The following is a 27023-nucleotide window of genomic DNA, read 5'->3' on the forward strand; positions in this document are numbered from 1 at the left end:
ATATCCCTTAATTAATAAAGCAAAACCGTAACAGATTTTGAGACTACCTGATACCAACGATCCATAATCGGCCTTCATCAATGAAGATATATTTTCCTTTTTTGATTTTCATTGTACATGACATTTTCTTGCGTTATTTTTTTTAGACACGGGTTTATTTTGTAATTAACAACGTACTATTTTAGAAACAATTAATAAAAATGATAAATTGGATTTTCCTATATTTCCTTTCCATCTAACCAGCGGGAGAAAAAAGCCAATGCTTCTTTGGGTTTGTACTCAGGTACAGTATGCCCTGCTCCCTGCATCACATCGATTCGATATACAAACTATTTCAATAACATATGACAAACCATCAAACATTTAGCTTAAGAGGCATGGATATGACAAACCTTGACTGTGAGAAATGTGAGGTTCTTATCGTATGCTTGTAAGTATCTACAAGAGGAGAAATATATCAACATATATACTCCATCATGGTTAATATTCTTCAGTCTTCACATAACATAATAAGTAAGTGTTTCAGGCAATGAAAGCATACCCGGCAACTTGCTCATCGACATCCCATTGCCTCCACTCATCATCGATAACTTTGTAGCCTAGTGATCGTGTCCAAGCTTCACTTCCGGTGAAAGGAACACACATATCATGATCCCCACTGCAAGAGTAGTACATGATATTTGTAACATTTTTTTTTTAAATTTCTCCCCATTTGTATGATGTGATGTGAAACACATTGAAGGAAATTTGTTTAAACACATAACCATTGATCCTGTTTTCTAAGGACCATTTCTTACGCTTGTGGAGTAAACGGGCAGATCCGTTGGCAGCCCTAAACCTCAACATAATTTTGTATTTGGAATGTAGTGGGGGTCAAGGGGGCAGAATATATGAAGATCATTAAAAAGGGTTTATGGTATTTTAAAAGAAGAATTGCATGATCTTACATCCTTTATTATTATTATTATTATTATTATTATTATTATTATTATTATTATTATTATTATTATTTTATTATTTGGTATTTGGATATAACAACGAACGGATGTACCTGAAAATAAGAGCGCGATAACCACGTGAAGTGAGGATTTTGTGATACTGGATCATGCTTCCGGCGTTTGAATGATATTTAATCCTATCGGTACATATCATCCACTTTCCGGCCAATATAATCTGAAGTATCCGTTTAACTTGACAATCTATCCGAGAATTCAATCCGCATATATATAAACAGAAACCTATTCTATCTTACCGGGTCAGCGTGAATTGCTACCCGAACAGCTTCGTCATTTAGCCATCTACTTGCCACTGAATCGTCCTACAAGAAATAGAAACAATATTCCATAACTAAATTCTAAAACCTATATAACAAATGGTTTCATTTTCTACAAAATTTTAAAAAAAAAAATTCGTATTTGACTAATAAGCAAATACCCAAAATGCCCCCATAATCTCGACATTTTTTTTGAACGACTTACAATACATGGAACGGCTTGCGTGCTTTCGAGAATCTCTGGCCAAGTAGGCACGTAACCGGGCTTCACTGGAGCTTTAAAAGGCCAAGCACGCCCAAATATTCTGGTTCGCACAGGAAGGGGCCTTTCTGTTTCCCCCAGCTTCCTAAAGCTCAGGGGCAATTTTGTATTTTCATTCATCTTATTTGAATTATTAGCGTGATAACACGGTTCGAGAATGTTATACATGTTTAAACCATCAAGAACCTGGATGTACGAAAGTTGAAATCCATGGTAAGCAAGTGTGTCATAGAACACGTGGATTTTGGAAGAATATATAGTATAAAAGAAAGAAAAGTAAATAATTAATTACATCGTCAACTTTTCTCATCTTGCTTTCACACTCTTTGTTTCGTAGTTTGTAAAATTCCCCTTTACACGTCTTGTTAACTTCCTGCATGTGTTTAGCAACATCTGTTTATGAAAATACAGTTTGATAACAGTTTTAAAGTCAAACCAACTGGTTCTTAATCTTAACTTCAACTCTTGATATGCATATTTCTAAAAGTCGTTCCTCAATTATAAATATATTAGCTCTAAACCATTTACTACAAGAAATTACCCACTGCTGATGTCATATTTGCAAAATAAATCCACTGTACCGCATAGAGTTCATCCGATATGAGGCCCATCCCATGGACAAACGGAACAATAGCATTGCCATCAAACACTTGATCGCAAACTCCATTTCCAATAATGTATCCCTGTATTAATCTATCTAGTGAATTCCAATATCTCCAAAATGCAAATAGGTGTAGTTGTGTATGTGTGTGTGTGTGTGTTTATATCACAAAGTTTTTAATCGAGGATGCACCTTGAAGTTGATAGTGGGTTTATCACCGGTTTCAAGTCCTGAAGAATCTCAAGAAGGGCATTATCGTAATTTACTCAGAATCATGTTTGTTTCGGTTTAAGAGAGTTAGTTAGTTACCTCTGATCACTTGATAGGACAATGTAGGGATGTAAATTCCAGCAAATGACTCACCGGAAATATAAAAAGGATTTGAAAGGTATTCGGGATATAACTTGAACCACTAAATTTACAAAAACATGAAATGTAATTACGTTCATTTTTATAATAGATGCATGTATGTATTCAGAGATATATACATTTTGTTGTTTGTTTCTTTTTGAGAATACCTCAAGTAGAAATTTGTGGGAATCTAAAGCCGTTTTTGTATCCGTGGTGTGGTAATCAGATTTATCTAGGGAGTAAGACATACCAACTCCAACAGGAGAGTCCAAAAATATCATATTTGCAACCTGACCAAATGCAAAAATATATTTGCAACCAATATTATAAATCTTGTTATTGATAGTTTTTATGTAATTAGTAACATTATCAAGGGAAAAATGCAAGAGTTATATGCTTGTACTTTCATTTAATTTTTTTTTAATAAAATTATAAATCTTGTTATTGATCGTTTTTATGTTGCTATTTCTTGCATTTAACCCCATTATCAAATTAGTTTTGATGATTTTGAAAAATTTTGGTATATATAAACCTTGTTCCATGCATATGGATTGAGATGAAGCTTTGGCAAGCCTCCAGTTTTATCTTTCTCAAAATTAAAAGGACCTACAACACAACATATATGTTAGATTGATTAAGCAAGACAAGAACCACTCATTTGTTAATACCTAATACACCCATGGTTATGACTTATGACTACTCGAGGGAATTAGTAGTATCAAGAGTACATATCATGCATTTCATTTACAATTATATACACAGTTTAAGAATGGCAATCTATGGTCCCAAAATATAAAAAGACTAGTGAAATATTCATACAAAATGACATGGTATCAACATATCCTTTATCTTTACAATGTTGTTACCTGAATTATGATTCTGAAACAAGTGGATTGTCAATTCAAGATTTCATGGAAATTTACCCTTCCAAAAACTGCTATTTGTACTAAATAATAACAAGAAAATTTATGTGATATAAAATCAAGACAGGCACATGATTCTAATGAAACAGTGAAGAAAAGTGAAGTATATACCATGTTCATAAACAAACCCATCAAAACTGGAGCAACCAGGGCCACCATTGAGCCAAAGAACCACTGGATCCTTAGAAGGATCTCTTTCTGAAAGCACATAATAATAATACAATTTTTTGCCACGGATTACATCTAATGTCACATACCTGTAAACCCATCAAAGATTATGCAAAACAAACATAAATGATAAATCCATCAAGAAAGCTCAGATCTTTTCTTGAAAACATCAGAAAGAAGGGAAGAAAGCAAACATTAAGAGTACCCAGCATAGTGTTTGGAGGGTAGAATGCCAGTAAACCCAGGAACTAGAAGAACTATGGCATTTAGAGGAGCCGATTGTGCGAAGAAACTAGTGAATGAGAGATAAATAAGTAAGAACAGGTAGATTGATTCCAATATCTTAATCATGTTAAGAAAATCAATTTTCCGGTTTCAAGAAAGAGAAAAAAAAAGGGGGAAATGGTTCTTGAATCTGTTTTGAAGTTTTGTGGGAAAGTTTCTCTTGTTCACACACAAAGGCAGCCCCCTTATTTTTAGGACCCAAGTTGACAAGTATAGTCTTAAAATTAATATAATTAGTGGGTTGGGCAGGTTAGATACCGTGTTAAATGAGGTTATTTCTATGCTTTAAAGTTGGTTGGTTTGGTTGCGTTAAATATTTTATTTACTTTACAATATGGTAAAAGTAATTATTTAACTTTGTTAGATAGTTGATGTATTAAATATGTATAAAAATTTTGTTTTCGTTTAGGATGTTAATATCCGAATATATTGTAAGAGAACTTTCAATCTATTCGGCGCCCAGTCTGATTTGTTTTCTTTTATATCTATTTTTTTTCTGCATCACCTGTTTTCTTATAAATATATTGAAGCTGTCAACTCTAACTGATACTCGTATAATATATCATATCAGATTTAGAGTTGTATAACTGTTGGTTTGGGTTGAGAAAACCAAAATCCAAAACATAATGTAACATCCGTTAAAATTCTCTAATTAATTATTTAATTCTAAATTAAAATTCTGGGATATGATTTATGACACTTTAATTGTTAATGGGATATTATATTTATAAACTAGAGTATAATGATATATTGGTCACAAAATATAACACTATAGAAAACATGGGGTTTTCCTATGAAAAATAGCTACGGAAATTTTCCGTAGCTAATTAGCTACGGAATCGCTACAGAATGGGATGCCCTAGTTTAGTAACGGAATAGCTACGGATGTATGCTAATCCCTACAAAATATTTGAAGGTAGGTAAATAACGATTTACCAATTTCCACCATGAAAAACGAAATAGGTATGAGGTTTTAATTGGATTGAAACTGCTAGATGTTTTGAGATTCATTGAACAATTCAATGGCATGTTTAAATCTCGATTATGCCCTTCAGGTTTGTGGATACCGATGATCACAAACAAGGTGTGAATAACCATGCAAATTAACTTGGTACTCTTAATTTTATCACCTAATCGATGTGTCGGTTAACCACACACGCTCCACCGATCTATGATAAAACTTAAGCCACCCTTTGCCACCCTTTTTAGTCCAAGTTAGTGTGTCGGTTAACCACACACGCTCCACTAACGACTTAGCAAGGTGTAAAGTGTAATTTCATTGGTTAGCATCAATTTCACATTTTCCTAAAGTAACTAAGATTGGGAATTTAAAAAAGGTTTAGTTACTTTATAATTATCATTATGCTTAATGAGAATTAATATCCTATCCTACCCGTTCAGCTAACGACCCTCCACCAATCAAGGAAGTGGTGGGTGAGCGTGGACACCCATTAAGCTGCCATTTTATAGGAAACAACCTTATAGATCGGCTTCGTGAATGAGGCCTACTAACGGTAAGACTGACTTGATCTTATATATATATATATATATATATATATATATATATATATATATATATATATATTATTAACTTATAATACTATAAAGTATAAGAGTTGAATTTTAAACTTTTAAAATTCTGGGATTTGGAATTAAAATTTTCTAAAGTGACTTTACAAATTCCAAAACTTGATGGCAAGTTTTGAAACTATTCAAAACCTTTCATTTCTATAACTTATGAGTTTTAATGATTTTAATGGAAAAGACTCTTGGAATTCCACAACTTGAGGACAAGTTATGGAGTCCATTAAAAAGAATTTAGATCAACAATTAAACTAACAAACATGTCAAATAATTCCTATGATCTATCAAAACTCATAAGCATGCACAATTCATATCAACAATTTTCAAGAATCATATGAACTTAATATAAAACTTGAAACGTTGACAATTATCTTTGAAATTGGACTAGCATGATCATCACCACATCAAAAACAGGTTTATAAGTTCAAAAACAGTTTAGGGTAATGATCCTAGTCCAATTCCATCCTTAAAAGTCGAAAATCTACCCTCTGGAGCACCAACTTGTCAAGTGCAGGAACAAACTCAGCGAGTTGGATGAATTTACTCTTGGACTCGAGGAGTCCCCCAATGGATTCGGCGAGTCCACTGTCCAGAAAGCCAAAATTTTGATTTTCTAGCTTGCATCAAATATAATTGAAAACCAAGCCTAGGCTCTGATATTACTGATGGGTTTTGAGCATTCTAACACTCCTATGGTGTGCATGCAACCTTAGAAACCTTGGATCTATGTTTTCTCTATTATACATGCAAAATTGGTTTTCCAAGGTTTTCATCCTAACTAGCATATCATGAGATACATGTAATACAAAAACTAGTAAAATGACATACCTTTCTTGTAGCTTGGATTCCTTAAGACTTTGTGAGCCTAACACCCCAAATGTGATGCCTCAAATGCTTTACACAACACCACCAACAAATGGAATAACTTGAGAGAAGAATACTTGCACCAAAAATCGGCTCGCCCTCATTCTTGTATCTTAAGTGCCGATTTTGTTAACATGGAGCTCCTTTATATAGTGTGATGCAATTAGGGTTACACCATGCAAACCCTAATGTGCATGGCTTTTCACATTCTCCATGATCCATGGGTTTTAACCTCCATGGAGCATCCATGGATCACCCTATGGGTTTTAGCTTAACATAATGAATCATGGATCATAAGCCCACTATATAAGAATGAAAGATTTACATAATCAATCCCCATATATTTAATTAGTCTCTTTTGATCACAAAATTACTTCTTGATCAATACTAATTAAATAATATGATTTCATATTAATATATTAGAACTTATAATATATTAACAAATCATAAGTATCCTTTTCTTATTTGTCTATCCAATTATTCTGATGCCATGCAACCCAAATGGACCATGCTAAACCGGGTCAAGTACATACCAAATACAGTTATAGACTTAAACACCTTATGCAACAGAAACACGTAGGTTTGATCTGTGGGTTATAACCAAGACCCGATTCATATCCATGACCCGAGATATAAAATGAAGAAAGAGAGCAGGTTGCTTTATATCTGTAAATATGAAATAATAACGAGTTATTAGATTATTTTTAGGAGTTCTTGTTAGTTGAGAAACTTTTATGATTCCTAGGAGTTTTAGTTGGGTTAGGATTTTTTTTTGTAAAATTCTATATAAAACTACTTAGATATTAACTTTTATTTATTTCATTGCATTTTCTTTCTCTCCCCTCTCCTTGAAGATTTATCAGTCATGTGGCGTTGCAATAAAAGTCGTTTAATAGAGTTTTTTTCTTTCGGTTTTAGGTTTCCACTTTATATATATATATATATATATATATATATATATAAAGAGAGGGAGAGAGAGAGAGAGAGAGATAGATATGTTCAAATGTTTCTAACAACTATTGTGTGCATGTATGAGCCAATGAGAATTTAAGAAAAAATAAATCATTAATAATAAATATAAGGGTATAATAGTAGTGCATACTATAATTTATTATGGTAAATTGGTAAAATCAAATAATATCCCCTTTAAATTAGGTTATCAGTTTTACAACCCTATAACACCACCACCCTTTCCCCTTCTTTTCTCTAAAAACCATTGTCCACAACCATCATCATCTTGGCTACCGACCACCGCCGTCATCATTTCCATCGCCGACTCTTCGTGCTATGTGATCGATCCTAAACCACCCACGACTAAAGATGAAAGAAGCACCGGAGGGAAAGACTTCGGAAATAGAAATAAGAATCGAGAATTAACCTTGTAGGGATCGTTTGATAGACGTGATTTTATTTGGGTGTTTTCTTGATAATCATGAAGTGGTGTTTGGACCTATTGGTCGATCTGTGAAGCCTTTTAATATTATGATTCCTTTGGACAAGATTCATAATTAATGATGCTTCCCCTAATTCTTTTTTATGGTATTACCAATCTCAATCAGGTTCGTCTTCTTTGTTTTTATTTGGTATTGAAAAACTTAAACTTTGATGTTCTCTAAATAATTTATGCATTTTTTTTTGCTTCCGATCACACTAAGTCTTTTACAGGATTTTGGCTTTTTTGATGATAATGCCTAACAAGTGTTTGTTGAAATTCCTGAAAGAGAATCTAAAAAATTTAACCTTGTGATATGCATTTTGTTAGAATTACTAGCAACACATCTTTTATGTAATTGTTTAAAAAGGTAATTACTTTGTCTGTATATTATTTTGGTTCAATTTGTAATTTTGAATTCCAATTTCTATTGTCACTCGTTATTGTATATTTGGAATCTAAAATTATATTAGCAGTAAATACAATACTTTTGAAGGTATTCTATGTATTTTGTCAGAATGTATTTTGCCAAAATAAAATATATGTATTCTGCCAGAATGTATTTTGACATATTTTATGTATTCTACCAGAATATATAAAGTGATAGTTAATTGCAAGTAACATGTTTTTAACCATTATTAATTTTTGTTGTATTTGTGATAGGAATGGCTAGAAGAATGCGTTGAAGACCTAATAGGAATAACTTGAAGAATGAATAAAGTTTGATCATACTCACAAGTTAAGAATGTTGTTATTTCTTAAGAATTTTATTCATTTTTGTTGATATTCTTTTAGAATATGTATAATTATATTAAAATGTATAAGACTTTTAGTCTGTAAGAATATGTATGAATTTGTATTTAAGTTCGGATGTATAAGAATATATTAGAATGTTGTTATTTTTCAATCTCGGATTCAAGAAATTTTTTATTCTTCAATAATAATCTAATAGAATAAAATTCTGAAAGAACATCATCATAGCAAAAAAACATTCTGATAGAATAAAATCGGTTATGTTTACAAATTACGTTAGAATTAAAATTGAATTAATTAAAAAATTCAAAATTTTAAAATTAGGAGAATTAATTATCCCTAAAAATCTGAAAATTTCCTTTTATAAATGTAGTTAATTGTCCAAAATACATTTTTGCTAAAATTTGTATGATTATATAATACATGTTATCCCATTGTAATATCATACACTCTCAAATTATGTCCATTGATTAATTCCATCCGTTGGTCCATATTTGTGCATTCTGGCATACAATAGTTTGTAAAAAACAAAATAATGTAGACCTATATATATATATATATATATATATATATATATATATATATATATATATATATATATATATATATATAGGGTTAGGTTATATTATTCTAACTATCTATTGTGTACATGTAGGATTGTTTCTGGACCAATCATTTAAGTTATTTTAAGAAAGTAATTAATGCATATTAGATGTTAAAGATATAATGAGCATTAATTAGAACTTCAGCATTTAATATGCATTAATTACTTTCTTAAAATAACTAAAATGATTGGTGCAAAATCAATCCTACAAGCACACAATAGATAGTAAAAACATTTGAACCTAACTCATATATATATATATATATATATATATATATATATATATATATATATATCATGGTGTTTGATTGTGTTTATTATGGTTTATTCTTTATTTTATAACAAGATGAAGTTCAAAATTTGGTAAATGCTGATGATGTATTACAAACCGAGTCATTTATGAAGATAAGCTTGAAGTTGGTGTGGAGTGCATAGTTCTTGGCCTCATAGTCATGTTATACCAACATAAGGTAACACACATTACTAGGGTTGTAAACGAACTGAACATTCAACAAACTGTTCGTGAACTGAACTGAACGTTCAACGAACTGTTCATGAACCGTTGGACGGGAAGTTTGTTTAGTTAATAAATTAACGAACATGAACACAAATTCTCGTTTGGTTAGTTAAACGAACGAACATGAAAAATAGTCATGTTCGTTCAATTATGTTCATGAACGTTCATTTATGTTGTTCACTTACGTTCGTTTATGTTTGTACATATATATATATATATATATATATAAGTTAATTTTGTGTTCATATATGATTAATTGTGTTTGATTACATTACTACATTATATGTTCATATGTTCAATTATGTTTATTTATCTTTGTTCATTTATGTTCGTTCATTTAAGTTCGTTTAACATATTCACGAATATAAATGAACGAACATGATCAATGTAATTTGTTAAACGAACAAACATGAATAAGAAAACCCGTTTGTTTATTCGTTCGTGTTCATTCATTTGTTCGGCTAACTTAAACGAATGGACATGAACAAGCCTCCGTTCGTGTTCGTTCTGTTCGTTTATAGCCCTACACATTACTACCGAATACATTATGTGTTTACAGCGATATATGTATTACAAGTTAATAAATACCACTTAATGAAACAAAACTGTAAAAACTTTCAAAACATATAGTATAATATGGTGAAAATAACAACAAGACCCGATTTTAAGGGTGGGCAAAAGGTGCAGCCGCACAGGGCCCCGGAAAAAATAGAGCCCGAGTTTAATTAAATTATATATTTAATAACTATATATATATATATATATATATATATATATATATATATATATATATATATATATATTTATTCAAGGTTTTGCATAAAAACTTGGTAGCTCAATTAGCATAAACGCATCCTCTCTTTTGAATCAAGCATAGATGGTTCGATTCTTGTGCACAACATTTGATATTTTAAATTCAAGTTACAGTTTTAACCATTATTTTATGTCAATTTGCATAAGTGCATCCTCTCTTTTGAATCAAGTGTAGGTGGTTCGATTCTTATGCACAACATTTTGATATTTTAAATTCAAGTTACAGTTTTGGCCATTACTTTATGCTATGTTTAACAAATCACTTTTAGAAGTTACGTAATTATCCGTTCGAACTTTTTATAAAATTCCATATGTTCCTTTTTAATTAATTTATTTACTTTTAAGTTTTACGTAACGACACTTCACCGTTTTAAGTTTGTTTTCCTTATATATCAAAAAATTGTATTGAGGACCCCATTTTTTTTCTTGCACAATGCTCTTAAAATCCCCGAACCAGCCCGATAACAACAATCTAAATGTCAAACCATAACGGGCCTTCATAGCAACGAGAATTTGATTTGTTTTATTGTACATGAGTTGCCTTTTTCTTTTCCCTATAACACCAATTTACCAAATTGTACTTAAATTAACAAGCACGCTTATCAACGGGATTCTCCTATATTTTCTTTCCCTCTAACCAACGGGAGTAAAGCACCAATGCTTCTTTAGGTTTGTACTCGGGTACCCTATGCCCCGCGCCCTACATCAGAACAAACATATAATCAACTTTAAATGAACATATGAACATTTAGCCTAATTAGCAAGTAGTCCCTCACCACTGCTTAAATGTTTAATCACCTCTCATCTTATATTATTTCCAATTTATGTTTCAAAAATGCACTTTAGTTTGTTCCAGTGTCATACTGTTTTGCAAAAAAAAGTGTTTCGGATATATGCTCAGACATGGGACGACCTAGTAAAGCAAAAGGTATGCACTTGGATATGAAAAGCATTCAAATTGCACATCTTCAAACATCATTTTATTACATGCATCCTAAATTTTGTGTGACAAACCTTGACCGTGAGAAACGTGAGATTTTTATCATATCCTTGTGTGTATCTGCAATGAGGAGAAATATTTAAACATAAATGTATCACTCACATCGTAAAAATATACTATATGTACTCATTTATGTTTAGGAAAGTATTTTTTTATTTGGAAAGGAAAACATACCCCGCGATCTGGCCATCGACCTTCCAACTCCTCCACTCATCGATAACCTTGTAGCCTAACGATCGTGTCCAGGCTTCAGTTCCGGTGTAAGGAACACGCAGATCATGATCACCACTACACGAGTATATGAAATTTATAGCTTTTTTATTTTTTTTGTACCATTTGTATGATGTAATATGATGCATGATGGAAAAACTGTATAAATACATGAGCATTACTCTCGTATTCTATACTCGTTTGTTTGTTACACAAGACAAGTCAAAACAAAACAAAACCAGCTAGACTGGAACTAGCACCTGATGTTAATGGGACGAGATTGTATATGACCTTAGGCTAAGGGCTGTGGTGCATTTTTTACCAATGGTAAAAAGGTGTCATGTAGACGCCATGCCAACTTTCATGGTTTTTACAATTTTCACCTATGAACTAGGGTGTGGTAAATGGTTTACCTATGAGTTTTTTTTTTTTTTTTTTTTTTTTTTTTTTAATTTTTAATTTTTAATTTCAATAAAAAAATAATAACTTTTGTAAAAACCATACTAAAAGTAACATAAAATTAAAAATTACATTTATGAAATCCTAAAAATAAAAAATAACATCAAATTAAAAATTACATTAGAAAAAAAATCTAGAAAAAAACATGACTTCAAAATTTCATTTGCGGTTTAGTTTATATTTTTCGCAAATCGACTCCTGCACTGCTTTAGCCGTCTCTTGATCTTCGGGATCGAGATGTCTCACATCTTGTATTAACAACGAATTCTATGTGAGTCAGACGGTTTCAACGATATGCCTTTCCAAAGTTGAATTCAATTGTGCCAATTGTGTCATCATTTCTTCCGATCTAACTGACTGCTCGGTTCTGACTAACGAATTTGAAGAGTTACTTTTCTTTTTTCCTTTTGCTCGAGCTTTTGTTTTATCCCTTCCCATTGGAGGAGGAGGCGGGCGTATTTCTTCGATGTCGTTGTTATCATCATTAAGATTAATGCTTACATGACCATTTGATGAGACTTGTTGTGAGCTCGAATATGAAGATGTTCGGCTTCTTTTGGCGGATTAGCAGTTTCTTCATGTGTTGCAAGTTCCCTCCACCTAATGTTTCTTTTGACAACTTCACGCACACGAATAAACTTAAAAGGCTTTAGCATATCATCTTGGAATGTAGCGTGTGTTTTTTTTTCAACAAACCCGCTTCACTTTCTCTGCTAGCCCATTGCTTTTCAAAGTTTGTGTAAATTTCATTCCAATGTGTGACGAGTTTGTTCATAAGATCCCATTTGGAGTTACATTGGTCAGAGGTCTGATACTTTGGATTTTGACCCATTCACGTACAAAATTGCTCCGTGATACGTAACCAAAATTGATCACGATTTTGACCCTTTTCCGTGCCACCATCTTCGGATATTTCGAGCCATGCCTTTGCTAACTCAACTTTTTCTTTTTGTGTCCATCTTCTTGGATCAGCCTTCCCTTTCTTTTGTTGTTGATGTTGTTGTTGTTGTTGTTCTTCGTGTTCGGGATCAAAAACAATTTTGGTTGAAGGTGTGAAAGACAGTTGGGATGAAAATTGGGTTTGGGGTTAAGATTGGAAATGGAATTGTTGGAGCCTTTGGAATTGTGAATAATAGTTAGAAACACTATCCATTTTTGGCCGGTAAAGTGGTGGTGATGATGGATCGTAGCCGAAAAGTGCGAAAGAGTTGTTAACATTTTGGTTTGGAGCATTCTGTTTGGAAGAGTTTGGATTGTTGGAAGACGTTTTCAATGAAAAATGTTTGTTGAGAGTGTATATAGTATGGTTAAATTTTGGAAAATTGAATTGTATATATAGTAGATTTTTTTTTTTAAAAAAAAGGAAATTTTGCCAAATAGCTGTTGCTACCCATTTGGTAACGTTCCATTCTCCTAAACGGTAAAAATTTCGAATCTTCACACCTGGTAGAAAGCCACCGCCGGTAAAACGACCTCACGTCCCAGTGTTCACCGACGATGAGCGATGAATTATGCCACGTCGGATATATACCGCCAGTAAGCACTTACGACACCTTGTAGCCTTATAGGTTTAAGAGAAATGTGTCAATGATATGAGTTAACAAATATATCTAGTTGATTATCTACATCTAACCTCTCCTTTACCTACGACCTAATGGGAGTTGACTTTATAAGATGTGATTTAGGGTTGATGTGGTGAAATATGGCCTTACTGAATGTTCAAGGACTATTTTGTAACTAATTAAATTCGATGTCAAAACTGACCCAATTAGGTCGTAGGATATATATTAGCGATGTGGTTGTTTCATTGTCCTTTTGGTAGGCAATAATGAAGCTATAATGAATCTATAATTGTTAGTCATAAAGAGGGTGGAGGGTTTCAATCAAGAAAGTTTTCTTGTCCCTACTTTCAGTGATCAATCAAAGGGATGAAATATTTTAATCGGGTGACGACTCAAGTTCAACTTCATAGAGGTCATATCAATCAAGATAGAGGGATTAAGAACAGGGGTGCGATGTTTTTTCTGGGTTTGTTTTCAATCTACAAGTTGGTAATAACATTCACATTTTGTCCTGATTTTATGGGATTTGTCATTGGTTTCGGTTTGGATCCACAATTGGGATATCTCTGCAAAAAGAATTATGCTTTGGGATTGAGTAGAGAATCAAGCACACAAGTTCACATACAAAAAGAAACACAAATTTTTTACCCGATATTAGAACTAGTGTGTAAAAAACAGAAACGGAATTGTGAAAAATAGTAAAAGGAGGACATGACGGTCACTATCCTTAAGGATAAGTAGCTCACATTATTGTATGTTTGGGTCAGTCAGGTAAGATCTTCACAAGACCTCCTTGAGTTTAGAGAAGTTATGCAATGATCCCACAATCCCTTCTCATGAACGCAATACGTTGCATTTTTCTATGATAATCTTAAAGATGTGAAAATGTGATTAACAAAATAAAAGGAAAACAAATGCCTTTATAAACTTAATTCGTGTTAGTATGTTAGTATATATGGTTTAGGCCCAAAGCCCTTAGGTTTAGGTTAGGCCAAGGGCCCCTTATGTATCCCTATTTATATAAGGTTTAACCCTCACTATTCATCAAACAATCTATTCTATAACATGATATTAGAGCTCTAGGTTTACTGCTGACCACAACCCTTAGTCGTTACCCTCTACCTACGACGAAATTCTCTCATAGTCATCTGAGGTGCCTTCATTATGCTCCATATTTTTCCTTTTTTTTCTCTCATCCTAAATAATAAAACAGTTGTCGGCACCAAACTAGAGCTCTTTCATTGGCTTCTTCAACTGCCTTGTCTGCTTAGGCTTCCTCATCGGATGGCCCCTGGAGCCTTTTGCCTCCTCCTCAACTCGCATCTTCTTTAGATCTCTTTTCTAAGTCAGTCGGAATGGGCTCCGTCCGCCGCAGCTCGAACCCTCTTTCTTTTTTGTTTTCTTTCGCGCTGCTTCAGACTCCTCTACTCCTTTGTCGCTAATTATCACCATCGTCTTCCCTCTCTTCTTCTATAGCGGAACCGCCAATAGTTGATGCCTTTTCTCTTTCTTTCCCCGAAGAGCAGTTGTTGTTAGCCGCTAGCATTAGAGCCCTGCCAACGCTGTTGACGATGTCTTCATTTATGTTTTTTAATTTTTGTTCTTTTATTTATTTTTCCAGTTTAATTGACTTCTCTTGACCAAAATGTGTGTGTGTGTGGGGGGGGGGGGGGGGGATGTTTGTATGTAAGCATCTAGGGTTTAGACCCAAGGCCCTTAGGGTTCCCTATGGGGGCTGGGTTTGCCCTGTAAAGGAGCTCGAACCCGGGGTGCTCGTTGAAATATGCGAGTAGGCTTCTGATTAATCATTTGCCGTTTCCAAAAAAAGGCCCTTAGGGTTTAGGTTAGACCAAAATCATATATGTATCCTTATTTATATGAGGTTTAATCCTCACTATTAATTAAACAATCATTATATAACAGTTCCTAACAACCATAATGGTTTATGAAAGGGTGCAACCTTTCATAAAAAATAAAACCTACCAGAACAGTTTTTGTCTTCAAAATAAGAATTGAAAAAAACAAATACTTGAGTGGAGCTTAAACTAATAAACCCAGTAAAGGTTTCTTCACCCACCTAGGTAGGACTTGTCGCTAGTCATAAAGACTATATTTTCAACATCCAATGTATATCGATGTATAAATTCTTGGTCTGGGCCGTGGGAAATCTGTGAGTGAAGGGTATTTTTTCAAGGTGTTTTGGGTAGCAAAGAAACAAAGTAATAACCCCTCATGTGATGATATATAAGTTCATCAGTAAGAATAACTTCACTCTATGGAGGAGTAAGATCTCAAAACAAATGGTAAACCACACAACCCCACCCCAAGGCCCATCACATTGGAGGTCAATCTCAGAGCACTTGCAATTTTTTGGGCAACCTGGGAACTCCTGTATCGAATATCGCACCTCAACCACTATGCTTCCATCGCAGGGACAAGATTAAGATATTTGTGTGACCAAAACAGTGTTTATGGCTCCCTTTGCTGCCGGAGATAGTCCCGTAACGTAACTGTGGATGATAGAGGATTTTAAATTTAAACGAGAAGAAAACGTCTATTCTACCATTTTGCTACTTCATTCGGACAAAGTTGACAAAATTTGAGATTGTTCTTCTCGTTGAGAAGGTTCCTCATTATATACTCGACATACAATCTATAAAATATAAGGATAAATACATATTTCTAGTCTATAAAACATGTTACTAAATATTTACAAATAACGACAATAAAAGCGTACATATGGGTAAATAGCAAAAAAAAAACACCCAGTTTATACAAAAATTCTAATTTGACGCTGTGTTTTTTTTTTTGTTTCAAATTTGACACGGTGTTTTCCAATTTGTTATAATTCTGACCACTTAACCGGTCAACCAGGTTACATGCTGACGTGACATGATGATGTGTCAGTTTTGATAACGTGGCATGCTGACGTGTCAAAATTGAATTTTTTTTCCACAAAAAACACTAAGTTTTCACTTTTTTTTCGATTTTGACACTATGTTTAATTTTTCTTTCAATTTTACACTATGTTTTTTTGTTCCAAATTAAACATCATTTTTTACAATTTTCTATTTGAAACCGTATAAATATTTTTTTAATACATTTAAACCGTATAAATGTTTTTTTTTCAATTAAAAACCATAGTTTTGTATAAACACAAGTTTATTTTTTTTTTTTAAATTCAAACCATAATTTTATGTATAAATATGTATTAGTTATATAAAAACCGTACTTTATATTAAATACGCAACTTTAAAATGAGTTTGGAGGTTTGGAGACGTGTAACCGATCAAAACCCGAATGTCAAGTTTGCAACCCATGAAATTTTTATGGTTAATTTGATTTCATGATATAACTAATACATATTTATACATTATGCTTCGAATGAAAAAAATACCTTGTATTTAAATAAAAATGTTGGTTTTAAACGAAAAAAATATATTTATACAGTTTAAAATGTAATAAAAAAGTATAGTTATATGGTTTCAAATGGAAAATTGTCAAAATTAAACAGAATTTGATAAATGATGTTCGATTTGGAACAAAAAAACATAGTGTCAAAATTGAAAGAAAAAATTAAACTTAGTGTCAAAATCGAAAAAAAATTGAAACTTAGTGTTTTTTGTGGAAAAAAATTCAATTTTGACACATCAGCATATCATGTCTGCATGCCACGTCATCAAAACTGACACGTCATCATGTCACGTCAGCATGTAACCTGGTTGACCGGTCAAGTGGTCAGAATTATAACATATTGGAAAACACAGTGTCAAATTTGAGAAAAAAAAAACAAAGTGTCAAACTAGAATTTTGGTATAAACAGAGTTTTTTTTTTTTTGTTATTTATCCATTTGGTTTCCTGCCCGTATAAGAAAAGGTTACACTAGAGATGGGTATACCTGTAAATAAGAGCGCGATAGCCACCCGCTGTGAGTTTTTTGTGGTAGTCAATCATGGTTACAACTTCTGAATTATATTTTACCCTGCCCGTACAAATCTCCCATTTTCCAGCTTTACTAATCTGAAGTATCCATTAAATGTTTAACTTCACTTTCAATCGCCATAATCTAGCTATAAAGGGAAACCTATTATATCTTACCGGGTCGGCGTGAATTGCCTTTCGAACTGCTTCGTTGTTTAGCCATTTAATTGCCACACTATCGTCCTACAAAAGTAGAAACAATATTCAAGAACCAAAACGTAACAAATGGTTTTATTAATACTACACAAACGGAAAAAAAACACATCAGTCACTATGTCGGACATCTGACAATATGTTCAATTTTTTTGTCCTATGCAAACCAATCACAATATAACGCTAACAAATGGGCCCACTAAAAGTATTCGACTAGTAAGACAATACCCAAAATCCTCCTTCATCATTATGTTTGAATGACTTACTGAACATGGGGAGCCTCGAATTTGTGTGGCGTTGAGAAGCTCCAGCCAAGAAGGCGCATAACCAGGCTTCACCGCAGCTTTAAAAGGCCATGCACGCCCAAACATTCTGGTTCGCACAGGAAGTGGCCTTTCAGTCTCACCCAATTTCCTAAAGCTCAGTGGCAATTTTGTATTTTCATGTCTAATCTTTTTTCCAATAAAGCATGGTTTGATAATGTTATCCACGTTTAGACCATCAAGATGCTGGATATATATGCACGCGTTCAAATCCAACGTAAGCAATAGAACACGTAATTTAATTTTTTTAAGAATGAAGAATGAAAAAGACGATTACTTGGTAAACTTTGTCAAGCTGGAATTCACATTCTAGGCTTGGAGGTTTGTAAAATTTCCCTTCACACACCTTGGTAACATCCTGTACGTACGTGCTTAGGGTGAAGTTATGATAACAATTTTTAACTAAAAACATTTACACTAATACTAACTTAAAACTGTCACTGTTCTCTAGGTACTTATCACTACCAGGTTCAGGCTATAATCCGTATTACATTAATTCCTTACTTCTGTTAGAAATTTCTTCAACATACGTACCTCCAAAGTCAAAGGTCCAACAACGGTTTGACTTTTAAACTCGAAACGACTAGTTCATAACTTCTTTAGTTGATTTGTATATTCTTAAAGTCTTTACTGGAATTATAAATATATTAACCCTAAACCATTTACTACAAAAAGACCCCATGCATGGATGTCAAATTTTCAACGTAAATCCATGTCAATTTGGAACTTAAAGCATGATAGGTTTGACCTACGTACAAAGTCAAAGGATCCGTTGTTGGAACATTGGAATATTACCTGATATAATTCATCCGAAATGAGGCCCATCCCATGTGCAAATGGAACAATAGCATTGTGATCAGACGCTTCATCGCAAAGTCCATTTCCGATAATGTAACCCTGTATAATTATCTAATGTATTTAGGTCAAGGCAATAGCTGTGAGTGTGTTTGTGTGTGTGTGTATCACAACGTTTTTAATGGGAAATGCACCTTGAAGTTGAGAGTGGGTTTATCACCAGCTTCAAGTCCTGAAAAAAATTGAGAAGGGCATTATCATAATTTACTCAGAATAAGCCTGGTTTGTGTGGGTCCAATGCACAAATATTTACCTTTCATCACTTGATCAGACAATAGAGGGATGTAAATTCCAGCAAATGCCTCACCCGCGATGAAAAAAGGATTTGAAAGGTATTCAGGATATAACTTGAACCACTAAATTCACACAAACCCGAAATGCAAATATATATGTTAATATCTGAAAATAGAATGTACATGCTAAAAGGTGCATGTTGTTGTTTTTTTTTTTTTTCTCGAGAATACCTCAAGGAGAAATTTGTGGGAATCTAAAGTCGTTATTACATCACTGTTGATATAGTCGGATCTGTTCCTGGAGTAAGACATTCCAACTCCAACACAAAAATATCACACTTGAAACCTTGCAAATTAGATTCGCAACCAGAATTATAATTTTTTCTGTTGATCAACTTTATGTAATTAGTAACATTATGAAGGGCTAAATTTAAGTAATAGCAACATACTTTTATTTATTTTTGTATCATAACATTCCACTTTCATTGTACTTGCATTTTTCTTTTTTGATTTAGGCGTGTTGTACATTGAAAAATCTAACCAACTTTACTATTATACTTCAAAAAAATATCTGATTTAGACATTACATTTTAAAAAATTCTAACAAATTATGAGTGAAAGTTGCCTTGTATTTGGATAACATTGCTTTTAATTGGATGGATTTTTTATAATACAATGTAATAGGAAGGAATAAAAGTAGGATACTAAAATAAACTAATCAATGAAAGTGCGTTGCTATTTCTTGCATTCAAACTGATTATCAAATTAGTTTTGATGAGATCGAAAACATTGGTATATATAAACCTTGTTCCATGCATAAGGATTTATATGAAGCTTCGGCATGCTTTCAGTTTTCTCAAAATCAAATGGACCTGCAACACAACATCCCGTTGTTCTTAAGACTGATTAAACAATCTAACACCCGTGAATAAAGGTTAAATTATTTTAACCTTGTGATGAGATGTATACTATTTTTTTATTTGATTGTTTGATATATTTTTTTTGGAAAGGGAACTTCCCTAACAAGGGTTTTGGGTCAGCTTTCGTGCACCGACTAATCCCCCGGTACAAATATGAGGCTATGCCTCATGCCCTCGAGTCACTGCAGGCGAACCTCCATGGCCACAGGGACTAAGTAGTGTCAGGATATGATTGTTGATATTTAATTGAGATTTGTGTGGTAGCTGAATTAAAATAGATCGAGAGATAGAGATTTCTCAAGATAAACATTAAGGTAAGTTAAATTTTAAAGTACATTGCTATCTTTGGTTGTACTTGAACCTTTGTTTAAGATAAATGATGAGTCTTGGTGACTTTGAGGATATTACCACTTCTTGAGGGACGAAAGCTCTATTCAAGAAAGAGATAATTATTTGAATGTTGAATAAATAAAGAGTAAAATTTGTAAGGGATGTGTATAAATACCTATAAGATGATCGCTTAAGGTCTCTAATGGTGATGATGAGGGTTTAAGAGAGACAGGGAGAGCAACACTTGATCTTGGTGAAATTTTGAGTACATGTGGAGTGTGGGGTGAAACCCCTATGTAGTAACCTATGTTGTCATTTATACATAGTTAAGAACTTAGAGAGATTTTTGGGATTTAAGAAGAAAGAGCTTTTTGAAAGGTTTGTATAAATTGTTGATTCTATACGTTGTCTGACCCTTGAGTAACTCACTAGACTTTATACCCTAACATACTATTCTGGACATGTGTGACTCGGGTGCCAGGTTTCGGTGAAATCTTATAGAGATGATGAGATGAGAAGAGTTACAAAGAGAATAAACCTAGAGATGGCCTTGGAGATAGTGGACATTCTACTTTTAGTTTGTATTTGATAGGGATTGATACGCATTGTATATTTATTAAAACATTTATTAGCTTAAACATTTTGAGAGATTTAGGATTTTCCACTATTTACAAATATTTACTCTAAAGTTAAGATATTACTACTTCCCAAACAGGCCCTACGAGGGGTGTTTCATGTTCTTTTTGGAGAGACTTTTTGTGGTAAGCCAAATGCTTTTTCACAAGAGTTCTAAAGAACTCTCAACTTGTGTGCTTTTTTTATCATTCGATTCCTCAAAAGCTACTAACTTGACCAACTGTAGCTGAGAGCACCTTTCACTTGAATTATTAAGTACACATGTTCCTCCCTCATTTTCATCCTTTTTGCCTTCCAATTATGCCATCATCTATGTGTCTTGTTATCATGACATGGTATCAACATATCCCTTATCTTTACAAACTTGTTAACTGGATTATAATTATATGAAAATAAATCAAGACATACATGCTTCTAATAAAACAGTGATGAAAAGTGTAGTATACCTTGTCCGAAAACAAACCCATCAAAACTGGAGCAACCAGGGCCACCATTGAGCCAAAGAACCACTGGATCCTTAGAAGGGTCTCTTTCTGAAAGCACATAATAATATAATATAATTTTTTCCCATGGTTTTCATTTAGTGTCACATACCTGTAAACCCATCAAAGATTATGCAAAACAAACAAAAAAAACATCAAGAAAGCTCAAATCTTTTCCTAAAAACATCAAGAAAGAAGGGAAGAAAGCAAACATTAAGAGTACCCAGCGTAGTGTTTGGAGGGAAGAATGCCATTAAACCCAGGAACTTGAGAAACTATTGCATTCTGAGGGGCAGATTGTGCCAAGAAACTGGTGAATGAGAGATAGATTAATAAGAATAGGTGGATTGATTCCAATATCTTAATCATGTTAAGATAGTCAGTTTGAGGGTTTCAAGAAAGAGAAAAGGGGGAAAGATTCTTGAATCTGTTTTGAAGTTTTGTGGGAAACTTTCTCTATTCACACAAAGGCATCCTCCTTATTTTTAGGACCCAAGTTGACAAGTATTGTTTTAAAGTTGATAAAAATAATGGGTTGGACGGGTTAGGTATCGTGTTAAATGAGTTCCAATTACAATCATTTACTTTTATGTTCTAAACTAGGTTAATTTGTTTTGGTTTAAATAGTTTAACTACTTTACAATATGGCAAAATGGATGGGTTGTACCAATCGAGTAATGTATTAAATGAGTTCGCGTTAAAACAATTTGTTAAGTACATATAAAAAGGGTGAGTTTCTTTGTAAATATATGTTAATTTTGCTTTCTCCTTGTAAAAATAGGGTTGTTTCCAATGTTTTAAAAACCAGTTTTTTAGTTGAACCGGTATGGTGACCGATTCCCGGTTCGACCGTCAGGTCAACCGGTTTCTATAATTTTCATATTTCTTCCTATTTCATATATATATATATATATATATATATATATATATATATATATATATATATATATATATATATATATATATATATCATGAATTTGACGTTTACTAGTTCAAACATTAAAAATATACATAAAATAAGTTGTAGATTAATCCAAATACATTAAAATAACACATATCCATACGTTTTAGTGTTTTACATCAATCCATATACGTCAAAAAGAAATAAAATATAATACCGAAACAAACTATAGTTTTAGATGAATACAAACATATCAAAAAACATTATAACATTTACTATATGTTTTTATTTAGAAAAAACTAAATAGATTTGAAAAAGAAAATCACCAAAGTTTATTATGCAAATGGTTCTTTCCCATGTGTTTATTTTCGGTTTAACCAGTTCAACCGGTTTATTTTCACGAGTTCAACCAGGTTTTTCTAAAAATCGGTCGTTTCAATCATTCACAAATCGACATAAAACCGGTGATAGCTGAAATGCCCTCTCCCTCGGTTTTCGATCCAACCGGCTGATTCAAACCGATTTCAAAATTGGTTGTTTCATTTCTCTTTGTAAAAATGGGGTGGTGGCCCCCATCAATCCACCCAACGTTTCAATCTTGTTTTTTTTCAACCCTTTAGTTTTAAATTTTTAAACGTTTAACTATAATCTTTATATTACTTTCAGTTTTAATATAAACTAGAGAAGTGTCCCCCGCTTTGCAGGGATCGGAAGCCTTCAATTTTTTTTTTTAGTTAACGCAAATTCAATTAGAGTCATTAATGAGCATGACAATACATTGTTGTTTTCAAATTTGGATCCATGAATCACCCAACAAATAACAGTAAGGCTCTTTTGGCAGATGCATTTTAGTCACAACATTATCTATTAGGGGAAATGTGAAGGTCCATCTTCCCTGTTCTAAAGTGGTTGGTATTGCACCAATAAACGAAAAGTGCTGCATTAGTAGGAAATAACTATATAATGTGCTCATAAAATATAAAATAGTAAAATTATTGGAGATGAGTAATGGATTCCTATAATAGTTAAATGAGAGCTGATATTGCCACTGTAATTTTTTATGTTTCCACTGAAAGAATATAAATTGTCAATTATGCCCCTACTACCTGAGAAAAAGAAATAACAATCTTTATTTAAAAAAACCCATGATCTTCGCCTGGTAGTATCCCTCGTAAATGTATTGTAGGTGATGAATCATCTGTAAAAGTAGAACTTTGTTGACTTCAAAAGATACAGAAATTTCATGAGTATTGTACCATTGTATTGTGTTATTAAAAAAATATATTCTTTAATCACTGTCTATCATCCCCACCACCATCATCGTTTCCGATCATCATTTTTCTCCGGCCACCAATCTTCTTTTCTCAACTACTAAATCCAAATGGTTGACCTTGTTAGTAGAAACCAAATTCCTGGCGATTCCCACCATCGGTACCCTTTTTATCCAACATGATAGTCTCCAATGAAATGGTTGTGAGTTTCTCCAGTTTGTTTGAAAACCAAATCTTTTTTTAAACAACCTGTGATTCTATGCAGAACCGAGTTTGCATTCTTAATCTCTCTAGGTTTATAGGCGTTGCAAATGGGATAAAGTTCCTACCTTGATGGTCATCTTTTTCGTGATGTCTATCAACTCGACAACTCGACGAGGAAGAGATAAAGATAAATAGGGATGATAAGGGTGATAGAGTTTATTGGTTCTGAGCATTGTCTCTCGCAAGGTTGCTTGTGATAAATAGGGTTAGTCTGTTTGAGTGGGTGATCTGTTTTTTTTTCAGCAGCGAGAGAGACAACTGGGATAAAGGAGGTGGAGCGTTGTTGGGTATGGTTGGCTCGAGCATTTGGGAAATTTAGTATCTGAGAAAAGAAGAATGGTGGCCGGAAAATAAATGATGACCGGAAAAAAAAAAAAAAAAAACTGTTTTGTCCGGAAACAATGAGGTTACGGGTTGGGAACTGAGGATAATAGAGTTGAAACAGTAATTAAAAGGTTTACAATAAATAATAAAACCATCAAAAAATTATAATTTGGCATACATCCGTAATTACTTTAGGGGCACAGTTGTCAATTCAAATTTTATTTCAGTGGAAGCATTAAAATTTGCAGTGGCAATATCACCTCCCTAGTTAAATACATAAAGGGAGTTCCACTTAAAATGTTACTAAATGTATCCGTTGACTCAATGAACGGATAAACAGATATTAACTTAATTACTTAACACATTTTGTTAAGTTGGAACTCTTAAATCATTTCATTTGTTTGATTCTTGAATTGATATAGATATATAATCTGCCAATTGCACTTCAAATTTTCACCACCACAGTTTCACAATTTGTCAACTTTGGTCCCTCGGCTTAGAGTTGGCCCAACTCCTGCTGTTAGGCTTAGCATTTGTGACCTAACCTTTGATTACCCTAAACAACAAATTCCATCTTTAGATTCAAAGCACCAGAATGGAATTGGAAAAGTAAATTCAACACACCTTCACAATGCTGATTGAAGAAATCCAAATCTCATTTCGTTGCCAGGTAGCCATACAGTTGTCGCTTGCCACCTGGATAAAACAGATTCCGGATGTGATCCCACACATCTCGGTAAAAAGAAGGCAAGTATATGTTTTTCTTGCCTTTTATAGCATTCTATTGGTTTTACAAATGTAGCAAAAGAACGAATTGGTTTTTTTAACTATTTTTTATCAAACAGTGTTTTGTTTAGATTTTAATGGTAATCATAAAAAGAAAACCAGCGTATTATCACACATTTTAATTCAAGTTGGAACTTATCAGCAAATAAAATGGGGGGTAAAATGGTCATTTCAAAAGGTTTACCATCTGCTTTTCACTATAGGAAACCTATAGTAAGCGTGGAAAAATATAGTAAAGGAGAATCTGGTTCAAGCATTTCATCAAGCAGTTGGGATACATTGTGAAACTCAACTTCAAAACTCAATAACTGAGTAGGGCATAATTAAATTTCATGTGTAATTGGAGACCTTTTCTATTAAACTGTAATCAATTGAAAGAGAACAATTAACTTACAATCGGTTTCTTCAGATATCTCTTAAATGAGCCCAATTCCCAAATGCCAAAATTTCTGAAAAAGTTCAGTGATATTGATCAATTTTTCTTGCTAGATTCAAATTATATCAGAGATCGGTTGATCTCACTCCTCTCCATCATTCATATATTCTGGCATTTGTACCATAAATCAACAATAAAAAAAAATTAGGGTTTCAGTAGAGGAGAAGTTAATCAGGAAACTGAAAGGTTTGATGAAGAAGGGAAAAGAAGAGGGAAGCAGCGACCAAGCAAAGAAAAAGTAGTGAACAACGCTTACTCTCTGACATCATCGTCTTCTTCGACTGTTAGCCAATTTCTAGATATGTGTTTGTTGCAATACGCGTCGACATGATGACGAAAGCAGACAGAAAACGTGACATCGAGTTTGCCGGTGATGGAGAGGGAGACGGTCGCTTTTTTTAAAACTGGAAGGATGGATTGAAGCGGTGATGTGGAGAAAACTAAGATAAGCGGTGGGCACTAATTTGGCAAAAATGTTCCTTCGCATCGACTGTTGATATCGAGGATTCCGGCGACGACTTCAAATCCGACGACAACGACATCAGACGAACGTCATTTGCCGGCGATTGGGTATATTCGACTTAAAATTTGGCACCGGGCAATTTCCGGGGTATTTCTCAGGTTCCCTCTTTTGATCAATGTCGTATATGATTCAAATTGTTACAAAAACCCAATTGATTATATATATATATATATATATATATATATATATATATATATATATATATATATATATATATATATATATATATATATATATATATATATTTGGGATGTAAAGATTCAAAGGTTCGATTTTGGGAAAGATCCATTCCGCGGAGTAATGTATTCCCTCCACGGAATGATCTAAGTCACCAAAATTGGGTCTCCGCAGAGGCTAGAGGTCACTCCGCAAAGGGTTCTCCGCAGAATGACCTCTAGCCTCCGCGGAGACCCAATTTTGGTGACTTAGATCATTCCGCGGAGGGAATACATCACTCCGCAGAGGGTTCTCCGTGGAATGACCTCTACCCTCCGCAGAGAGCCATTTTTGGTGACTTAGATCATTCCGCGGGGGGAATACATCACTCCACGGAGAATCCTCTGCCCTTTTATATCCCTTTGTGTGTGTGTGTGTATATATATATATATATATATATATATATATATATATATATATATATATATATATATATATATATATATGAGGTATTTAGTTATATATAAAAATCATGTTGCTATTTATTTTCAATTACTAACGTTTTATATAAAAGTAAATGTTATGTTTTGTAGCATGATGATCTCAATCAAAAAACAGATTTAACTTTAAAAGGCGTTATGGGTACTATTATTAAAGACTATTTTCTACGTCTAACACAATCACAACGACTATTATTCGAAGCTTTGCTGTTTGGAATATTCTTAGGAATGCATATCCCACGTGGTGGTCCCTTACTAGCGCATTTCATGATGTTGCACGAAGTAAG

The 27023-nt window shown here is 33.3% G+C and overlaps 1 protein-coding gene, 1 long non-coding RNA gene and 1 pseudogene across 3 annotated transcripts; all 3 read right to left on the reverse strand.

Annotated features, from left to right (window-relative positions):
- Positions 1-81: 81 nt before the first annotated feature.
- LOC145052062 (serine carboxypeptidase 1-like) lies at positions 82-4004 on the reverse strand. Its single transcript, XM_078999871.1, has 14 exons — positions 3784-4004; positions 3522-3667; positions 3020-3093; positions 2655-2777; positions 2446-2548; positions 2329-2366; positions 2117-2218; positions 1828-1908; positions 1479-1721; positions 1253-1318; positions 1052-1173; positions 542-658; positions 393-438; positions 82-302 (listed from the first exon to the last, which is right to left on the reverse strand). Exons 1-14 carry the CDS (start codon positions 3927-3929, stop codon positions 219-221), a joined length of 1491 nt encoding a protein of 496 aa, XP_078855997.1. The 5' UTR covers positions 3930-4004; the 3' UTR covers positions 82-218.
- Positions 4005-11046: 7042 nt separating this feature from the next.
- On the reverse strand, positions 11047-22034 carry LOC145052063 (serine carboxypeptidase 1-like; annotated as a pseudogene). The gene is made up of 14 exons (XR_013683957.1): positions 21799-22034; positions 21540-21687; positions 20012-20079; positions 19439-19553; positions 19228-19330; positions 19109-19146; positions 18915-19016; positions 18397-18477; positions 18063-18305; positions 17761-17826; positions 17561-17682; positions 11605-11718; positions 11445-11490; positions 11047-11130 (listed from the first exon to the last, which is right to left on the reverse strand). The product of XR_013683957.1 is annotated as a serine carboxypeptidase 1-like (transcript).
- Positions 22035-24481: 2447 nt separating this feature from the next.
- Positions 24482-26205, reverse strand: LOC145055432 (uncharacterized). Its single transcript, XR_013685182.1, has 4 exons — positions 25814-26205; positions 25516-25665; positions 24960-25031; positions 24482-24891 (listed from the first exon to the last, which is right to left on the reverse strand). It is a non-coding gene; the product is annotated as an uncharacterized LOC145055432 (long non-coding RNA).
- Between the last annotated feature and the right edge of the window lie 818 nt (positions 26206-27023).

Source organism: Lactuca serriola, chromosome 5 (genome assembly GCF_051521515.1).
Source record: "Lactuca serriola cultivar US96UC23 chromosome 5, Lser_US96UC23_V15, whole genome shotgun sequence".
Lineage (NCBI taxonomy): Eukaryota > Viridiplantae > Streptophyta > Magnoliopsida > Asterales > Asteraceae > Lactuca > Lactuca serriola.

Coding starts and splice junctions, on each gene's coding strand:
- LOC145052062 (XM_078999871.1), bottom strand. CDS start 3,929: ATGATTAAGATATTGGAATCAATCTACCTGTTCTTACTTATTTATCTC. Junction 1,319..1,478: donor CGCAAGCCGTTCCATGTATT/GTAAGTCGTTCA, acceptor TATTTCTTGTAG/GACGATTCAGTGGCAAGTAG. Junction 439..541: donor GTCGATGAGCAAGTTGCCGG/GTATGCTTTCAT, acceptor CTCCTCTTGTAG/ATACTTACAAGCATACGATA.